At 43.5% G+C, this 20,372-nt stretch overlaps 1 protein-coding gene across 1 annotated transcript in view; it reads right to left on the reverse strand.

Moving 5' to 3' along the window:
- Nucleotides 1–9,924: 9,924 nt before the first annotated feature.
- Nucleotides 9,925–20,372, reverse strand: part of H3-3A (H3.3 histone A) — a 28,103-nt gene continuing 17,655 nt past the window's right edge. Inside the window, exon 4 of the mRNA XM_069608688.1 lies at nucleotides 9,925–10,585. Coding sequence (XP_069464789.1) covers nucleotides 10,457–10,585 — 129 coding nt within the window. The 3' untranslated portion in view covers nucleotides 9,925–10,456. The remainder of the gene's footprint in view (nucleotides 10,586–20,372) is intronic.

The raw sequence follows: 20,372 nt of genomic DNA on the forward strand, positions 1-20,372 counted from the left end.
CAGCTTATAGTAGGCCTTTTATAAACAGATGGGTTGGCTCCACCACCGCCAAACTCATAGGGATTCCCACTTTTTTGGTAGCTGCAGATGTTAATGGCATTGCAATTTGAGGAAGTTAGCTGAAGGAGAATGCTGTACCATACTGAGATTGATGCCAGCATGGAATAGCATTTTATCGACTGAGGTGATGGTAGTAAACAGATACAGCATCTTGAGCAGGACCTTCTTAAATTCCAAAAGCACTTCAAGACTTTGCTCTTTTCCTCTTACTTACCTACTTGGCTAATCTCCGCTGCTGCGATTGGCGTCTTGGACCCGTATGCATGCTCTGCACCCCTGACCACCCACACCATATCTCCCCAGCTTGTCTACCTTCAGCACTTGCCTCGGCACACCCGCCACCCTGGAGACTCGCACTTTTCCACCCAACGCGGCTCCTGGCCATGTAGCACTTATCAGTGCCTCACCCACAAACACAGACAAACCCAGCACTTACCCCAGTGCCCTCTTCCTTGCTGCACTTTCAAGTTCTGAATACTCAAGGCATATCAGGTTCGTACTTTCCCTTGCCACACTATTATATTTGTGCATTTTATGGAGTATTTTAATGTACTTCAATCACATGTTCCCTTCCCGTTGCCCTGTGGCCACTTTGAAACAGAATGCATTTTCTGTAGAAGCACCAAACAAGCGAACATAAGACATGCATTAGTTACCGTAAAAGCATTTCTGATGGTTGTATCTGCTTAGATTCACATGCTGTGCATAGTCCGACATCCAGTGGTAACCGCAGAGTATTGCATCTTGTTTTTCGAGAATCGAAAGGGGACGTCGACATGGGCGTGCCTGTAACACTATCCCTACGTGAAGTGTAGTGTACCCAAGATCCCTCACATGTCGAGGTGCCTCCGATGCTATTTTTTTCTTTTCTGCCAAGAGGGAGCCTTATAACTATTGTGAGTGAATACAGAAAAGAGAGAAAGTAGTAAGACGTCTATGTTCCTTCCGAGCGGTGAGGAAGGGTGGGCGCATGTGAATCTAAGCAGATACAACCATCAGAAATGCTTTTACGGTAAGTAATGCATGTCTTCTGATGTTTGTCAATCTGCATAGAATCACATGCTCTGCATAGACCAGCGAGCAGTACCCGGAGTTGGAGGTGGGTTGTGAGAAGGAACAGTAGTGAAAATAAGTCTTAGTACTGCCTGTACCACCTGAGTATCAGACCTAGAATGAGTGTCTAGGCAATAGTGTTTTGTAAAGGTGTGTACAGAACTCGAGGTTGCCGCTTTGCAAATAGACTCAAGGGGAATATTTGCAATGAATGCTATGGATGCCCCAGTGCCTCGAGTGGAATGTGCTCTAGGCTTTAATGGCAGTGCTCCGTTAGCAAGCTTGTAGCAGTGTAATGCAATTGACAATCCATCTAGAAATAGTGGATTTTGAGACTGCGTCTCCTCCTCTTCCTGTGGCCACTGAAACAAAAAACTGATTAGTTTTTCTTAGTGGCAGAGTTCTTTCCATATGGAACAGGACAGCTCTCAGTACATCCAGTGTGTGTGTAGGGTTCTTTCAGCAAGGCTTGAAGGATTTTAAAAGAAATTTGGTGGCTCTATTGACTGATTCACATGGAACTTGGAAATGAATTTAGGCGCATATCTCGGATGAGTGCGCAAAACCACCTTGTCTTTGTGAAATGTTACAAAGGGATCTATAATAGAGTGCCTGCAGTTCACTTACTCTTATAATGGAGGTGATTGCTATTAGAAAAGCAGTCTTGAGGGCGAGGTTCTTAAGACTTGCTTTGTGCATGGGCTCGAAAGGAGCTCCCATAAGCCTAGTTAACACCACTTTTGGGTGCCATCCGGGATACAAATGGGAAGGTGAATTCTTTTTATTCCTTCCATGAAGGCCTTAATCACTGGAATTTTCCGCCATGACACCTTCTGTTGTGACGTTGTATATGCTGAAAGGGCCGACAAGTGCACTTTTATTGAGTTGAAGACTAGGCCGGAATCAAGTGAGTTAGGTATAACACAATGTGAGTGGGAGAGCAGTAAATTGGGTTGATGCTGTTTGAGTTACACCAGATGACAAACCGTTTCCATTTACTAGAACAACAATATCTACTGTTGGGTTTCCAAGCCTCCCTGAGGATGTCCTTACATCTTTGAGGGAGGTGCAGGTGTCCGAATGCTATGACCTCAGGAGCCAGGTCGCTAAGTTCAGTGTCTGTAGGCATGGGTGAAACGTCTCCCCTTTGTCTTGCGACATGTTGTACGGGAAAGGCAGTTTGACTGGAGGAGATCGGGACATCTCCATCAGATGAGCAAACCAGGGTCGTTGTTGGAGCAAATTTGCCTGACCAGGTTATCCAGAGTCCATTCTCCTTGGATCGGTTCTGGGGGTATCTGGAGGCGTAATCTTGGCATTGCGTGTTTTCCAGGGTTGCGAATAGATCGATCTCTGGAAAACCCCATTGTGCGAAAACGGTGGAGACGATGTCTCCGTGTAATCGCCATTCATATTCCCTGGGCAACGGAAAGTCTCTGCAGAGTACGCCTGCCAGGCGATTGAGTTCCCCTGGAACATGTTGTGATAAACAGGAACATGTTGCGTTTCAGAGCCCGTTTCCAAATGTTCTGAGACAGTTTGGACAGCCCTGGAGAATGAGTGCCTCCCTGTTTGTTCAGATAATACATGGCCGTGGTGCTGTCTGTAAGGATAATGAGTATTTCCCTGAAGTTGTGTTTCGAACACTTTCAGTGCTTTGAACACTGCCAGCAGTTCCAGGAGGTTTATGTGGTTGGACGCCATGTCTGGTGACCAAACTCTGCTTGCTTTCCTCTGGAGCAGGTGGGCTCCCCACCCTGTAAGGGAGGCATCTGTAGTTAGAGTGGCTTCCACTGCGGGGGTGGTGAAGGATTTCCCTTTCAAGAGGTTCTCCCTCGACCACCACCGAAGCGAGAGAACTAGGGCCGGCAAGACTACTACTAAATCGTTCCACTGTCCGTTGGCATGACACCACTGGTTGCTTGGCCACTCTTGCATTGGATGCATTCACAGGCGCGCGTGAGGAACCAAGTAGATACATGACGCCATCATTCCTAGCAGTCGCATAGCCTTGCGTGCCGTTACCCGTCGACTGGCTACATAGTGAGAGATCTGAAACATGTTTTGAACCCTCTCGGAGGTGAATACGAGGCCGTCCTTTGATCGAATTAGAGCCCCTAGGAATTGTTTGACTTTACTGCGGTCTAAGCTGGACTTTTTCTCATTGATCGAGAACCCTAGGCTGAGTAAAAGATCTATGGTCTTTTAGGTATTTGATAGACATGTCTTGTAGGGGTCCCCTGTTATGAGCCAGTCGTCGAGGTAAGGATAAACTGGGATGGATTGCCTGCGCAGGTGTGCTGCCGCTACCGCTAGTACCTTTGTAAATACCCTTGGTGCAGATGCTATGCCGAAGGTTAGTACTTTGAACTGGTAAGGTTTTTCTTGTAACATGAACCCGAGGTACTTTCTGTGCGCTGGCAACATCGAAATATGCATCTTTCATATCTAGAGTTGTCATGTAATCCCCCTGTGCGAGCAGGGGAATTACTTCCTGCAGGGTGACCATGCGAAACATTTGTGGTTTAACAAACTTGTTTGCAGGGCGCAGGTCTAGAACAGGACACATGGTTAGATCTTTTGGGTACAAGGAAGTACACTGAATAAATATCCTCCTTTACCTGTGATAGAGGTAAAATCTCTATGGCTCCTTTTTGTTCTATTATCTCGACTTCTTGGGGAAGTCTGCGAAGATGGTCTGCTGTTCGTTTTCGTGGGCGTGGAGGTCCATCCTGGGGATTGGCTGAACTCTACACAGTACCCATGGGCTATGTGTTTAGCACCCACTTGTCTGTGGTTATTCCCTCTCATGCTTTCAGAGATGACAGCCGGCCCCCCACCAGGGTGGGGACCCGAATCTTCGAGTCATTTGGAGCCTGAGGCAGGAGAGCCTCTGGGGCTCGGGTTCCTGCCTCTTCCTTTACTGCATCACTGCCCACTTTGGGGGTATGGGGTATTGCAAGTACTGGTTTCTTGCTGGGAGTTGCAGTTGTTTCCAGAAGGGCAGTGTTGATGAGTGGAGCGTTGGCCATGAAAAAACCTTCCGTTTCCAAATCCTCGTCTTGTGGAAGATCTTTGAGTAATTTGGGCTAAGCTTTTTAAAGTTTCATGTTCTTTTTTCACGGTTTCCAAGGCCTCATCGACCGCTTTTCCAAACTTGTTTATAAGAGCCGCTTGCGTTTCAGGTTTAAACCCCGAATTCCGGAGCCAAGCAGGTTTCTTCAAGAGAATGCCTTGGCTGTCTTGGCTGAGTTTAAAGTCTTTAAAATACTTTGGTTGACTTGTCTGCCTTCAGAGACTGTGGTAAGTAGGCGTGTCCGCAGAGGTTCTGGTGCTTCCTGTAGGCATTCTTGTATTAGGGCCCACTGCTCAACTGGCCAATAAGGTAGTGTTATTGCTGATGCGTGTGGAGTACACTGCTGCTGTGGTAACCCTTTTTAAAAAGGGCATACAGTCTTTTCCCCTGTCAGGGGGAGACTCGCCTGTGGATAAAGGAACCCCTGCCCTTTTTCTTGTGGTAGTGACCACTAAAGAATCTGGGGTAGAATGACCTAATGTAAAGAGGGTCTGATGGCGAGGGGCAAAAGAGTTTTTCAATCCTTGGATTTAGGTCTCTTGTAAAGGCAAGTGTGGTCAAAGATGGAGCAATGCGTCTTCCAATTTACTTGAGAAGTGGTATGGCTTGGCTAGTAGGCGGCTATCCTCAACAAAGTCGGCTTCATGCGCTGCCTCTTCAGTAGCAATTTTAAAGTGGTCAGATGCTTTACGTAGCATCACATTAAATGTTAGTTGGTCATCAATAGGAGAGGGATTCCTAGCAGGAGCATTCTGAGGGGAGTCCAAAGCCAGGATATCTGGTCCGGTTCTTGTGGTTCTGGAGACTGCCAGGGTTGGAGTTCACCCACATCTGGCTCCACTCCCCATCCTTCCATGGGCTCATCTTGAATGGGCTCCTCGAGTTCCTCTTCTTCATAGAAGGGATTCTCCTCCAACTTTACTGGTGGGAGTGTCCTCTCCTGTAAAGTCATAATTATAAATGTCCTCTAAAGAGGGGTCAAAAAGCCTTGGGTATTTGGCTCTGGGGTAGGCAGGGCTTTCCTCTCTTGACCTTCTAGGTGTAGGTTGTTCTGCATGCGAGACAAACTTTTCTAGCCTTTCCATGCAGTCCTCAAACTTTTTCCTAGTCCAGACTGAAGATTTAGAGTGGTCTAGGGGTGGAAAGTTGTCTTTCTAGGTCTTCTTTCCGTGTCTAGCACTCTGTTCCGTCGAGAAACGTAGAGCTGTGTCCCTCAGCATCGAAGAGAGTCCATCCTCTCCCTTTTCTGACAGGACTGATGAAGGTGGGGTCTGTCTGTGACCTACTCTTTCCTTCAGAACGCTGTCCTTACATTTCGACGGATGTTTGGATCCTTCAGAGACCACCGGGGATTCCCTAGCCTGCTGTTTATGTGAATCGGCGGCTACAATCCTTGCCAGACTGGCTTCGACCTCCTCACCCGTCGGGTGGTGCATCTGCTGATTGTACAGAAGTCTGTTTGGCGGGATTTGGGCCTTGCCTTTATCGGTCACCATAACTTTCGACGGTGCCTTCTCCTGAGCCCTTTGTTTGTCATTGCCGAACGCGTTCCTCTGATGCGTGTCAGCAGAACTGTGAGTTTTGTGGATAGCGCCCTTTGTTTTGGAATGCCCAGTCAGGTGCGTAGGCGGCTGCGGGGAGGGCTGTTGATCGGTGGGTATGACCGGAACTACCGGTCTACCCGTTGGCACTGAAGTCTTTTTCGACTTAGTTGATGAAAGGCTAGGGATTGTGTTTTTAGTGTCATGCCCGTGCCGGTCTTTGTCACCGGGTGGGGGGGGGGGGGGACGTTGCTTATCGGGCCGGGGACAGAAAGGTCGACAACCTCCGGTTCGGTAGTCCCTCTCGCCGTCATATTCGGTGGTGGCAGCAGTGGGTGAAGTCAAGGCCTTGGACATACCGTAGGCCACCCACATTTTAACTCTACGCTCCGTTAAAGTTTTGGGGCGGAGAAGCTTACATGTTGCGCACCCTTCCTCTTTATGATCGAACAGCAAGCAACGGTTGCACCGTCTGCTTATCCCTCCATGGGAATTTTCCCTTACAAATAGGGCAAAATCTAAACGAGTCCTCTCCATAGCTGAGGTGACCCAGAGTGACTATGACCAACGGGGAAAGGGGGAAGACATTGTCAGAAGGAAATGTGCACCCAACCCCACTCTCCCTACTGTATAGGCCGGTGGAAGGCCCAGCCACGTGGTTGGCGGATCACTTTCCATCGAAATTCGAAGGTCTTCGGCGGGGACTACAACTGCCGTCGAGACAATGGACGGAAGGGGTAATATTAAATGTTCTATAAATAAAAACTCGACCAAAGGTCGTGGGACAAAAGCAATGTTCTTTACGAACTCTGCATATGGCTGACCAGTTAGCTGGGTGGAAAAAAAAAAAAATCTGAGGTACCTCGACGCGTGCGGCATCTTGGGTACACTACACGTCATGTAGGGATAGTGTTACAGGCACACCCATGGCGACGTCCCCTTTCGATTCTCGAAAGACAAGATGCAATACTCCACGGTTACCACTGGATGTCGGACTATGCACAGCATGTGATTCTAAGAAGATTGACAAACATCAGAACTATATCTGCAGTCCAAGGTGACGTTATGGAAGTGATGACATTCGCCCAAAAGTAAATTGGAAGCAAGAGAGGAAGTTCACTCCTGTACTATCTGCTAGAAGTGAACCAGGCAGTCGGTCCACCTTTTGATTCAAGCTGCCAGAGGTGGGCACAGATCAGATAAGCCTCAGGAGAGGGCACATTGTAAATCGCTAGGCCAGGAAGAGGGTCGACAAAGGAAATTAAGTGTGTGCCAAGTAAAAGACGAACAAGGATTTGTAGTTCGAGTGGTACACCATCTAGAGGCCATTCACGTCCTGAAGGCCAGAGCAGTATTTAGCCCGACTAGAAGGCGACCGAGAATTGGCTGAAACACAGTCGAAGAAATAAATATATATTTTTTTTAATTAGTAGTGGTAGTGGTCAATAATACATTGTTGTTAGTAGTTGGATATCCCAGCTATGAGACTGGGTATGGTCTTGTAACCGGTTGGTTGTATGTGAGAAGTAACAAATGCTTATGAATTGTGGGATATACTTGTATTCAGTGGAATGGAGAGAGGGGTCTGTTGATCTAAAAAGGCAGTTTTGTACACTTATGTATCGTTTTTATATAGTGGTTTTAATATGAATAAAAAGATATATTTCATGCTATAAAAAAGGTTGTGAAGACATTAACATGGGTCTAGTCCGGTCTGATGCTATTGTCTTGATCACAGTTGTGTTTAGGTAGGTTAATGGCTTCTGACATTCATTTCCTTTTTAAGAGCCCAATAGTCCAAGTCTAACTTCTGCCGAGCAGAGTCGAACACTGAACTTATTTCAGGCCCCAGTTCCCTTACCTTGCGTCTGAATCTCTGGTCTCTCAGTGTCGTCACCATGCCCCTTAGGACTTGTCCAACATCACAACACGAAAAGCAATACAAGCATTTAACATGCAAACTTTGTGGGACATGCTGAAGTCTGTATCCTCTACCTTTTCTCCAGGACAAAAACCGGTTGCAAGAAAAAAATAATAATCAAGGCATCCAATTGGAGTGTTGGGGAGAATTCTCAGAAATGTGCCAATGTCCTTCTACCTTAGAGACCCCCAGCTCTTTTGCTGGACTTTAGGACTTTTAATTTCTAACCTGGAGAGAGTGAGACCCCTTTCCCACTCCCACGTCTTATCCTGTGATTTGGACTGTTTTTGACTGGAGTTGGACATACTCTGCCGGCATCTTTGCATTGTGACACACAGCACCTTCAGTGCAATGGCACAGGGAAGTTTTAGATTTCCCAAAGGTTTAAATACCTTCCTCTTGGTGAAACTAGTCTCCAAGAATAGTGAAGTGAAATTGACTGTACTTACATTTTGTAACTTTCTAGACACAGCACATAGTATCTTACCATTGGGTGCTGGAGGGGTTACTTGGTATCCCCTTGGTCTAGCTTCTCATTTAACATTTTTATGTTACCCTTTCTACAATTAATGGCTGGTGGCAGGGGTTTACTTTTTACTACCTTTGTGTGTTTTTACCGCGGGCTGCGTTCGCAGCTGCACTAAGGCACCCATGGGTTGCCATTTTGTAAAAATTGCCCTGGTCTTTTTTTCATCATTTGTCAGAAAGGCCCTTCTTGAGAGTTACTTTGCACGCCAAACCATGGTTTGGTCCCTTGGAGCACCGGAGACCCAAAGTGATAGCCACGGCAGGCAGAAACAACGCGGTTGTGTTTGAAAACGCTGCAGTTTTTCTTTCAAAGTTTCTCAGGCTCCTAGAAAGAAAAACCACAGCGTTTTCAAAACACATTAACGTTGTATTTATGTTTGCAGTCGATTCAAAAGCTACCGCAAACAAATATAAAAACATAAATCCAGGCCGGAAAACTTAGAGAAAAAAAAAGATGCAGCTTTTCTGCCTGTAGTCTCCGGTCCGCGTCCTCCCGGCACCAATGAAGGAAAAGCCACCCAGTGGTAGCTTTTGTTTACTACAGTTGGCTGGCTTTCCCTTCATTAGTGCCGCAAAAGCCAGCACAGGCGGGCATCCAGTTCACAAAATGGATGCGCCCATGTGCTTGCTTTTTCGATTTTTGAGCTTGAATTGCTCAAAATTTTACATAGGAACTTAAAAAAAAAAAGAGAAAAAAAGTGCGCATCCATTTGTTTTATTATTGCCAATCTTTTTGGGCAAACCATTCCTTTAACCTTTGTTTTATTCCCATATCTAACCTTTACACCAAACTCAGTATTATGTACCAGTGATAAATCAATGTCCACAGTGTCCTGGCCATTTAAGTCACCTGAGGGTGTAGGAAGTGTGTGTGCCATCCCCAATGGGTATCATCCGATTTATAGAAACTAAGAGTGCGTTTTGAAGTGTATAATTGTTACATGTTTTGCTTCTTTCTGAAGAACGCTTATATAACCGACTTAAATAAATTAATAATAGTTTAATCAAGAAACCTCGAGTAAAAGTGTGTATTTGAATAACTGTCACTGTGAAACACTTACAACACAAGTGCTCACATGGACCCCTCTTGAGATAAGCCTGGCAGCTCAGCCACACTACCAACCTGTGTAGTACAGACTTATACCAAAGGTTGGGTTCCTATTGCCAGGAGGTCAAGGTTGCTGTAGTGCACCCAAAGGGTACTGCACACAATCTTGCCCAACATGTGACCGTTGCAGGAGATGCACGACATCACATAGGAATCCAGTTAACCTTCTAAGGCCCAATGTTAATTTGAAAGGTTGACTAAATTAAAATGCCAATAGACCAACGACAGGTTACGGACTTCTGCACCGCACAGGAACCTAAAAGAGATGCCCACTGTAGGCACTTTTTGCATTCTGGAGACATATGGACAGAATACGGGGTGAAAATATGGTTTAAAAGAACACAAAAAAAACAATGTGTATTGCAGTGTAACTGATGCACAGAAAATTAAAACGGCAACACACTAAAGAAGATTTTAAGCATTGTGAAAGTAATAAAGCAGATTTTGCATGTTTCCTACAGGTCATTTGGCAAAGGGTGAATGGAAGCACCATCAATTACACAGTGCCAAAGCAAGGTTTTTGGACTACATTGCTAGTGCCCATAAGGCAGAGACGTCTAAACTTTAGAAAGCATATTTAGCCACAATACATCAATGTGCATAAGCTGCATTACACTTAATTAAAACGAAAAGTAGGTGTAGTTAAATGTATTTTAATAGCAAACTTACAGGAACAGCACAGAAGACAAACATTAAAAACATGGATTTTGCGTAGGACAACAGAGTTAGAAAAAGTATAATGAATGGGTGGAATCTGTGTGATAAAAACGCTACAAACGCCACTTAGTTGCCATCAATAAGAAATTTACTCGTTTAAAAAAATCCAAATGCTGGCATTGTCCTGAAAAATTGAAAACAGACTTATTTATAATTGCTATAAAGTTGAACTGTTGAAACATGTTCACTGAAAGATTTTTTTGACTGCATTAATGCTTTGTGTCTCTGTATTTATATTAAAAATTCACACACAAATGAATGGAAAAATAAAATAACTGCCAATACCCAATTCTGCTCCTCATGTTTTCATAGACAACCATACACTTATTTTAAATGCCCCCTCCCACCACCCCCATGGAAAAAAAATATCTACGATCATCACTACTAATACCAGGAAGAAGAGATTTTTCTGTTTCAATAATGACAATGTTTTCCACCCCTGGTGGTGGTCTTTAAGCACGCTCGCCACGTATGCGGCGTGCTAGCTGAATATCTTTTGGCATGATTGTGACGCGCTTGGCATGAATGGCGCACAGGTTTGTGTCTTCAAACAGGCCCACAAGGTAAGCTTCACTTGCCTCCTGCAACAGAAATGGGAAAAACAATTGTTATTTACATCCTTTTCTTGCGTAGCTAGGCATTTAAGATGTCCCAATGACACCGACAAATGCAAAACGAAACAGACCAATAAACATGCAAATATTGAATTGGCTACAAAACTATTTTTAGCTGAACCTATACCCACCCCCCACCCCCCAGCACTCAAATGAACCTCAGGCCGTTTCTTGTAGCCCATTCCCAGAATGTAGGAGCTTTCCTACTCTCAAGGGTTCTCAGAAGATATACTGCTCCAATCGGAAGAAGCCCTGACCCGCCGCCACCCCCCCAGCCCCTAAGCCAGAAAGCTCCCCGAAAGACTCGAGATACAGCTCGTCACTGTCCATGGGGAAATGCAGCACATTTTGTCCCACATATTGGGAGTCTCATTTTTGACAGCTTTCAAGATTCTTCCTCCTTTAGCCGTCTGTCATTGTAGGACTCTCTCGCCCGTCTGTTGGCTTTAATTCTAGCCCATTTGGATACCTCAGTGGTTGGCATCTTGTTGCTCACCAGAGGTTTCAGCTTACCACTCTCAAATATCCATAGAACCAGGTTGCTGATGCAGTCTAGTCAACACGCTCCCAGGTCGAGCCCCAGAGCTTCAATCCAGTTTGATGAAGGAGTTATGGCATGTACCTTCCATTCTATCTCAGAGGCCCAGAGCTCTGATGTCGGTTTGTCTTATGGCGTTTGCCAAGAGTTCCATTCTTTAGGACATTGTATCTTTTTACCCAGGTTTGCCACTGCCATCAGGCAACTTCATTTTAGGTAGTCACTTTTCTCTTTGAGCACGATTACCAACTGGTCCCATTTTAAGTTTTATTTAAAAAGTGAGTAAAATATTTTTTTCTAGGCAGTAAAAACCTAACGAGAGTATTTTGTAAGCAAGTAAACATGTGCCCGTCTACATGTTGCATTACTGGGGCCTTGCTATGCACATATGCGTGACGTTTTGCCAATTTACGCTGAAAAACAATGTATGCCCATCAACCCGTTATCTCTTGACTAACGCTATTGCCACACTCCTGCATGTGTCTCATACGTAATTAACAGCCCCCCCATTTCATCCAAGCGATAATTTATAGACAAAGTATAATAAGTAGACATCATTTTGGGGAAAGAAAATGTGACTTTAGTAGAAATACAAAGAAAACTAATCAAGGGTTGCCATCTACAACAATCAACGGCTTACGTCCAATTGAAATAGTTTTCATCTAAAGCCAAGTAGTTTAAAACTTGCATAGCAAGAACACACATTTAAGATAGATTGCATTATTGGAGAAAAAAAAACCTAAACCCTTCCAAACGCCAAAATACTTGCCATGATTACAGTGGGCAGCATTATCATTGTGGCAAAGCAGAAGGCAAGAGCCACCCTCCCCCTCAGCATAGGTGGAATGCATCCCCAATCCACAATTTTCACCCCCTCTAGCCTCCAAATCAAATCCAAGAAGCCGACTATTCCAGCATGCAGAGGTTTTGGCCTACATTCTGTGCACTCTGAATGGAATGCCATCCCTTCCAGCCACTCCAACGGGAATTCCGGCTAGTATCCATAAGCACGCGGTGTGGCAGGGAGAAATGCGATACCAAATCAGTGGATTATACTACCTGCAAAAATTGTGTCTAGTCTATTAAGCCATCTCAAAACTTCTTGGTTGGGCTTGCTCACATTACTAGCTTAAAGATAGCACTTCACCCTGAGTCAGAATTGCTGTTCATGTGAAAATGGTAGCACACAGGATCTCTAGTAATTGTGGTGAGGTTGTATACACACACTGCAACCTCCCTAGTTTACTTGATTATTAATTAACCAATCATTTGGTCGGAGCCCTGTGCACAAAATCATCTCTAGTCTCCACACAGTCAACCTCCGCATAAGCAGACTAAAGGAACTCTATGCTGCAAGGGAATATATATATATATATATATATATATATATATATATATATATATATATATATATATATATATATATATATATATATATATATATATATGTCGTTTCATGCCAGACTATTTGCACTGGTACAGAATCTTAGCTATCTAGCCAAATAAGAGTCAGTGTGTTAACCTTTACCTAGATATTTACTGTTGCCACAGTCAATGAAAGTATTTTTTCTTGCTTCAATATCCTCGTATTCCTTGGCCATTTGGTAAGCGTGCCTCATTTTCCTAGGCTATAATCGAACAAGTAGATCGCCACTATACTGCTCCCGAATAATGTAACGGACCTCCTTATAGACACTACATCCAATCCATGAAGCAAGGTATGGTAATCATTCAGTGAAAGCACCTATGTGTGGCAATCATTCTAGTTGTGCCATTGAGCCAGTTCTGCTCCATTAAAAATACAGCAAGTTTATTCAGGATCAAACAGAAAATCTAGACAAGTAAGACAGCAACACCTTCGGGATCAGAGTCTTAAGCTACGCAGCAGGAAGGTGCGTCACAGGAACCTCAAAAATAGCTGGGTTTTTGGTAGGACCAGAAACGTACCAGATAACATGCTGCAAAACTGGCAGAAATGGAGCAACCTCTCAGCAACATACGTCTGCGATTGATGAATAACCTCACTCCTATTCCCACTATTCACTTAACTCTGCATCAAGGCCAAAACGGTGCAGTCACACTCATACCATGCCTCCAGGATTAACTGCTCTAGTTATCACTTAGACTGATATGATGTGGTATTTATAACGCGCCTGTACACAGGTGTTTCTAGACGCGAAACTGAACACATCTTTAGTGATATGTGGCCAGATCCGACATATGTAGGAAGGACACACGCACCCCTTTACTTTTTCAACAGAAAGTCGATCAAAGTTAACCAAATCCAGAACTGGGCTCGGATGTAGCCAACCATTTTTTCCCCAAATTTGTTGAACTTGCATGCACAAGTTGGAGGCAAACAAGTTCTTCACATTTTACTAAATGAACAGGCTAACCTTAACTATTACATTCCCAACCGAGAAAACGTCAGGGCCAACTAACGGCCGATACCAAACTCTTGATAGCTCCAATGGATGATCAAAGTAACTCAACCAAACTAAGTATTACATTCATTTCAGTTGAGCCACACAGAAATGATTGCCAAATATGCAAAGGAATACATTTATGGCGGAGTCAATTTCTGAAGACCCCAATATTGAAATTCATGCATCTCAAATGTGATGTCTCAACAAGTACAAAAAGATCTGTGGACATCTTCACAGAGCCCCATTACAAGAGCTAGAGATTTTTGTAATCTGGTACTCCCTTATGCACAGACACAGAACCCAGAGGCTAAGCCCTTACAATTCACAAAGTCAGTAGCTCAGATTGTATGTTGGGCTATCTGGTGGCTCAGACAATGCGGTGCAGGCCGCTACGTCTCACTATAGATCCTACCTTCACTCAGAAATGGCCCAGTCAAGCCGAATGCACTCAAATCAAAAAAGACATGCAGGGCCATGGGGATTGATATTCTACCGCCAGTCACACAGCATTTCGGGCTACAATAGCGGAAAGAAGAATTAAATAACAGCCTCTACCATCCACTTACGTAAATTTATAGAGCTATAGACCAGAATCCAAACTTAGGATAACTACCAGTACACAAAGAATAACTCTACAAAGAGTTACACTTGTTGGTCTAGAAGACAAACAGGGCATCCATTACAGATGTCACTGAAGCAATGACACTATCAAGTAGACATGGAGGCAAGGCGGTATGTGCATTGGACAACTAGGCCAGTGGCCGCAGCAATGCACATACCTTTTGCAACCACAAGAAGGCAAGTGTGGTTGAGAGCAGCCAAACTCCACATGAAGCATAAGAAAATCACTACCAGCAAAAACATTTGAGGGGCAAAAAAATAAAATAATTTTTTTTTTCTTATTGACCTTTAGTTTGCAAAAAAAGGACAAACTTTTTAGTCATTCTTCTTATCCACTTCAGCTACGAGCTCAACTTTCACTGCGTTTCACGCTATTTCGAGGTCAACTTTCACTGCGTTTCATGCTATTTCGAGGTCAACTTTCACTGCGTTTCACGCTATTTCGAGGTCAACTTTCACTGCGTTTCATGCTATTTCTCATCAATTTAAAACATCAATAGAGATGATGTGGTAGGATCATGTCCATGAAGTTCACAACTGCACAAGTCAGTTGTTGTTGGTTCCTGAGATTAGGTAGCTCCACCAATCTCCCATGTTCCCATTTTTTGGTGCATAACTCCCAAGGTGAAGTGAACGCTGAGCTACTATTTTGGGACATCTTATTATCAGATGTTTACTTGTTTCAATGCTTGTTGCACAAAAGCGACATTTGTCACTTTGCGTGTTTCCTTCTCCATAGAACCTCGTTGGTGGTATAGAGGTTTAGACGTAGTCTGAGGAACTGGTTCCTATGATATCGAGAAGGAAATTTGCTGAGGTATCTTGGTAGTTCGCCTATTTTATTACCTGAAGTTCCCAGATCAATTACCGATGATAGTTGGCTACGTTTTTCTATGTTTGTTATCCAGTACCAGTTACTAAATTTGACTTTCGCCACTTGTGGGATTTGCAGGACTAGAGACAAACTTAGATCCGCTGCTTTTAAGATTTTCAGTATTTTCTTCTCCCAAATATTTAGTAAGAATGCTGACGGATCTGTGCTTTTTTTGTGTAGTATTTGATACGATTTTGCGGTTGGCGACAGGCGCATTTTACGCAATACTAATATTGATTTCCACTGAATCATCGAATGTAATGAATCCAGGCCAAGTTCGTGTCTTACTGCTATCATAGATGTACTTTGTGGGAGTTTCAGAATTTTTCTCCAAAACAGGCCCTCAAGGGTCGGCCAGATATTTTCGCCGATGTTCCAGCCAGCTTCGGTTGGGAAACAGATCGCTGGTGTGACCTTTTGCAAGTAGAATGTTATTATAGGTTGGAGAGAGAAGAGCCCATAATTAGCTGCAATTTTGCTCCTTGTTGTGCGAAGGTTTTCATGCAAGTTGTTATGTCATTTATCCAGCTCCATTCTCTTATCGAGATGTTAAAAGGAAATTCCTAGGTAGCGGATGGCTTCGACTTTTGCCAAGGACTCGTCTTGCACCCTCCACTTAAAATTCTTTTTCTTTCTCCCTGAATTTGTGCCAATTGCAACGATCTGGGATTTCGTCACATTTATTTCAAGCTGGTTTCCGACTAAGTAGGCTTGCAATGTTGTTAACAGCCGTTGAAGCCCAATTTCCGTTGAGTCTAGGAGTACTACATCATCGGCATAGATCACATGACTTATGGGCTTGCCATTAATTTTTGGTGGAAAGGTCTTTGCTTTTTCAAGTGCCACTGGGAGGTCCGAGATAAAGAGTTTAAACAGTAGAGCTGCCAGCGGACAGCCTTGTTTTACACCTTTAGATGTTCTTATTTCATCAGACAAGGTGCCCTCGGCGTTTAAGCGCACTCTAATTGTGGTATTGGCGTATAATGCCATAAGTGGCGATAGTAGATCTGGTGGGCAACCCCATGTCTTAAGTTTTTCCCATAGGAGTTCACGGTTTATACTATCGAATGCCTGTTTCAGGTCAACAAACGCAAGAAAAAGTCTTTTTTTGCGTCGTAGGGTTTCCAATTTCGCTATGTTCAACAGAACCAGGTTGAGCTCCACTCCGACTCCTTTTGTGAAGCCTGTTTGTCTTTCATCGATTATGTTAGCGCTGTTTGCCCAATTTGCGATCTTCTGCTGAAGAAAGGATGCAAAGATTTTTCCCGTGGTATCCAATAGGGCAATTGGACGATAATTTGTTGGATCTTCACGGTTGCCCTTTTTGAAAATTGGAACTACGATCGCACTCCGCCAGGAATCTGGGATTTTTGCTACTAGTGCTATTTGATCAAATAACACCTTAATAAATTTCGCCCAGTTTTCTTTGTTGGCTTTTAGCATTGAATTGGAAATGCCGTCGGGCCCTGCTGCTCTCGAGGTCTTTAGATGTTGGATAGCATTTTCAATGTCCTCCACAGTTTCCGTTACTGCCCAGTCACAGAATTCCGTTGTTGTTGTTACAATCGATGTTAAATTTTGGTTGTTAAAGACGTTGGGAGTAATGTTTTACCCACTCCGATTCACTTACACCATTAGATAGCGCAAATGCCTGGTTTAAATGATCCGAGTTAATAATTTGCCAGATGTTCCGGGTATTGTTCTGAATGATTAGCTGTAACATGTATTCAGTTTGTGATTGTAGCCGTATCTGGTTGAATGACTTTAGCCAGTTTCGGTATTTCAAGCGCCTCTTGGTCATCAGCAGGTGTTGATTTGTTCCACTGGCTTTCTTTAGAAGCCTTAAGTCCTTTTTTAGAGTTTTCTTCGCCTCATTTAATACTGGGTCGAAAGGATGTTTACTCTTTGGTATAGTCCAGTTGTGTTTTTGGGCATTTTTGGAAAATTGCGTCAGCAGGGGTGCGTAGTTAACTTCCACGTCTCATGTTCATTTGGATAAACATTTTTGTCAGATTAGTAATTTGATTAGAATTTATTCGTAATCTGTTTTGTCCTTGGTTTATACTTAGTGGATATTTGTATTTCAACTGTTTTGCGTTTTGTACATCCCACAGAAGTATTAGAGCGTTGTGGTCGCTTTTTGCAGAATGCCTTATAGATAACTTTCGAATATATGCATGTAGATTTTCAGATACGAGTTTTTTTGGATTCTTCACGGTGCCAAGTGTCTCCTGCTGGAATATCGCCTTTAGTGCATCCATTTATCATGATGCAATGGCGTTGTGTTAGTTCGTATTCCCACTTTGTCCCTCGGTCTGCCATTTCAGTGGGCACTTTAATCCTATCTGAGTTTTTGCGTACTTTGGCATCATCAAACCACGAATAGTTTAGGTCGCCACATATTAGAATAAACAGCTTATCATATTCGTCTAGGCATTCATCAATTTGCGAGGTAATGGCCGCTAAGTAAGTGGGGTCAGTTATCATTGCCGGATTCCAATAAGTGTTTATGATCAGCATTTGTTGCTTGGGGATGTTGTCTTTGTTGTTGTTTTTCCTCTCTATAAACTAGAGCCTGCACAAAGAGATTTGGATTGGACATTCTTATTACATTCCATCCTGCTGCATTATCAATCATGGTTAATAATCCGGAGAAAGGACGTCCAAATAGGTTTTTCCCAGCTGGATTTAGATAGACGGAATAACCATCGCTTAGGGGTGTTTCTTGTAGCCATGTTTCCTGCAGACAGATTATTGTGCTTTTTAACTGATTATGGCACTGTTCTTGAAAAAGATGGGCAAAGCCACGAGTGTTCCATGACGTAAGTAACTGGGCCAAGCTTTTTGACCCTTCTTTATCCTAATCATTTTTCCTGATGTTTCTTGTAGCGTTTGTGGGATCAGATTGAGCTTTCAGCTCTTTCCACAGTTCTGCTCGATCCGCATTTTTTGTATTCGTTGAGGATTTATTAGTGGGCTTGTTAGATCTGTGTGGATTCTCATCCTCGCATATCGATAAGTCGAAGCCAAAGAATAATAAATCGTCCTTGGCGTCAATGAGAGGTTTTGCATGTTTTGTCGACTTCATATGAAGGATAACCCAGTCTGATCTAGCTTCAGATTTATATTCCACGATCGCAATATCGTCAGATGTTATATTGCGTAAAGCTGGTATATAATGTAATAATCATTACATTTGCTCTGTTGAGATTAACTTCGTTCTTATCTTCTAAGATGTTTTCCAATTCCAATCTTACCCAGTTGGATTTCACAAACTCACGGGTAGAGATTTTTTCTTTAGTTTTCAGATGCAATTGTTTTTGCAATTGTGTTGTTGTTTGTTTCGGGTTCAAGGTTATTGTGGCTTTGGGAACAATTGACGATTCTGCTTTTCGTCTTACCCATGATGATTCCTCCATATCAGTATGTGGGTGCTTTTTTGTTGGTACAGCTAGGTTTCTAGAGGGAGTTCGTGGAATGCCATGCCGATGCTGATTTTTTTAAATCAATTTTCAGTTTTGCTTTGGCATCATGGGGTATTGCTGGGCCGTCTTCTGTTTTTTCCTCAAGGTCTTCCAACGCGCCCACGTCATCAATTGAATATGTAGATAGGTCGCATAAATCAATCTAAATATGTGTCTCATTTGTAGACGAGGAGGACTGGGAGACTCGTCTTCGTTTTATTGATATGTATTTGGGTTTTTGTGGAATTTGAGTTTTTGTGGAATTTGATCGCCGTTTGTATTGTTCTTTGACTTTTCTATAGCATTTGCAGCTATAGTTGATGTTGCTGCCTCGGGACGCGGTGGAGTTGTCAAATTTCTGATAAACTTTTTTGCCTCATTTGATCGTGTTCTTTTTAATGGGGGCCCTTTAGCAGTAGTTTTTTGTGGTTTGATTAGTTTACTTTTCAGCAAGGCCGGGTTTGCAGCTTTGGCCTCAAACGATTTTGCAGAACGATGAAAAATTCCAAAGGACACTTTTGGAACCACCAACGTCGGTTGTCCTTTAGACTCTTGGGAAACAGCTGAGTTTGAAGGTTCTTTTGGGTTCTTGGTTTGTACACGAACAGGGTCAGCAATTGGTTGTTGCGGAGTTAGCAAATCCTTTACTCCTAGCAAAGGACTTTCGTTTCCTGTATTTCCTCCGTCCTTTGGCTGTGGATTTTCTTTTACGCCTTTTTTGTCCTGATTATTTTTCCGGTTGTTGGTCTTTGATGATTTCTTTGCCTCATGTGCAATTTCGTCGTTTACTGGCACTTCCCTGTTTTCGTGTGCCTTTGGCTGGGAGTTTATTTGCGGCGACCTCGGCGCCTCCGTGGCCGGCATTTGACAAGTGCATTTGTTGGCCAACCAGTTGTCACGCGGTTGTACTACAACATTGTGCCTAATCCACTTTGTGCATTCTATTATTGCTTCGCTCAAGTCAACTTTTTCCTGTACTTCTCTTTTTGTTAGTTCGTTTAGGCGAGAGTGCCATCCATGGGACGCAGCAGCTTCTGCGTTGAGGCGTTGTACAAGATGTTCATTGAATTTTTCCAATTCAAGTAACTTACTGTTGGTTGAACAGATCAAGGAGTTTTGGTCTTGTATCGAATCATTTAATGCCTCATATAGTTTCATAAATGGCATTAAAGCAATGGAGGTGGCGGCCAGAACATTATTATGAATTTGAAGTCCTGCGGCGATGGAGATGTTACCTTTTATTTCCGTGGCGTCTCCAGTGTGATCAACTTCTGGACGATTGCCTGTTCCTTGGTCTGCTGTTTCTTTTTCAATCGTCGTGTTTGTGTCATCTCTGTTTCTGTATAGGTCATCTGCACTGCTTTGATGACCTATCGTTTGACAGACATCAGTTGAATCTAAGTTTATTAGCCGGGCAACCGGAACTGAGTCTTTCCGCAATCGTTCGTTCTTGCCTAGAATAGGCGCATCCTTGATTGTAGTGCTTGTCTTTCGTTGTTTATCTAACTTTCCATCCTGTTTGTTTGCGAAGCTTTCATTTAGGCGATCGCGCATCAGCACGAAATCTGCCTTTAGACGTTCTGTCAGCCACGCTTCCCTTGCTACCGCTTCATTGGACGTAGTGATATTTACAGTCTCTACAGTTCCAACTTTGTTTAAAGGTCGAACATCCGCCAATTCTTTTTTGTCCATTTTTACTTCATGATTTGTTTTTACATGAACTTTTTGGAGTTAGTGAGGCGTATTTGTTATTTTCGCCAGCATTGGTGCTTTGTGGCAATCCCTGGTCGGCTGAGGATTACTGATTTTTATTCCTGGTCCCGGTTCGATC

The sequence above is a fragment of the Ambystoma mexicanum genome, chromosome 4q, assembly GCF_040938575.1.
Source record: "Ambystoma mexicanum isolate Mex_15411 chromosome 4q, UKY_AmexF1_1, whole genome shotgun sequence".
Taxonomy (NCBI): domain Eukaryota; kingdom Metazoa; phylum Chordata; class Amphibia; order Caudata; family Ambystomatidae; genus Ambystoma; species Ambystoma mexicanum.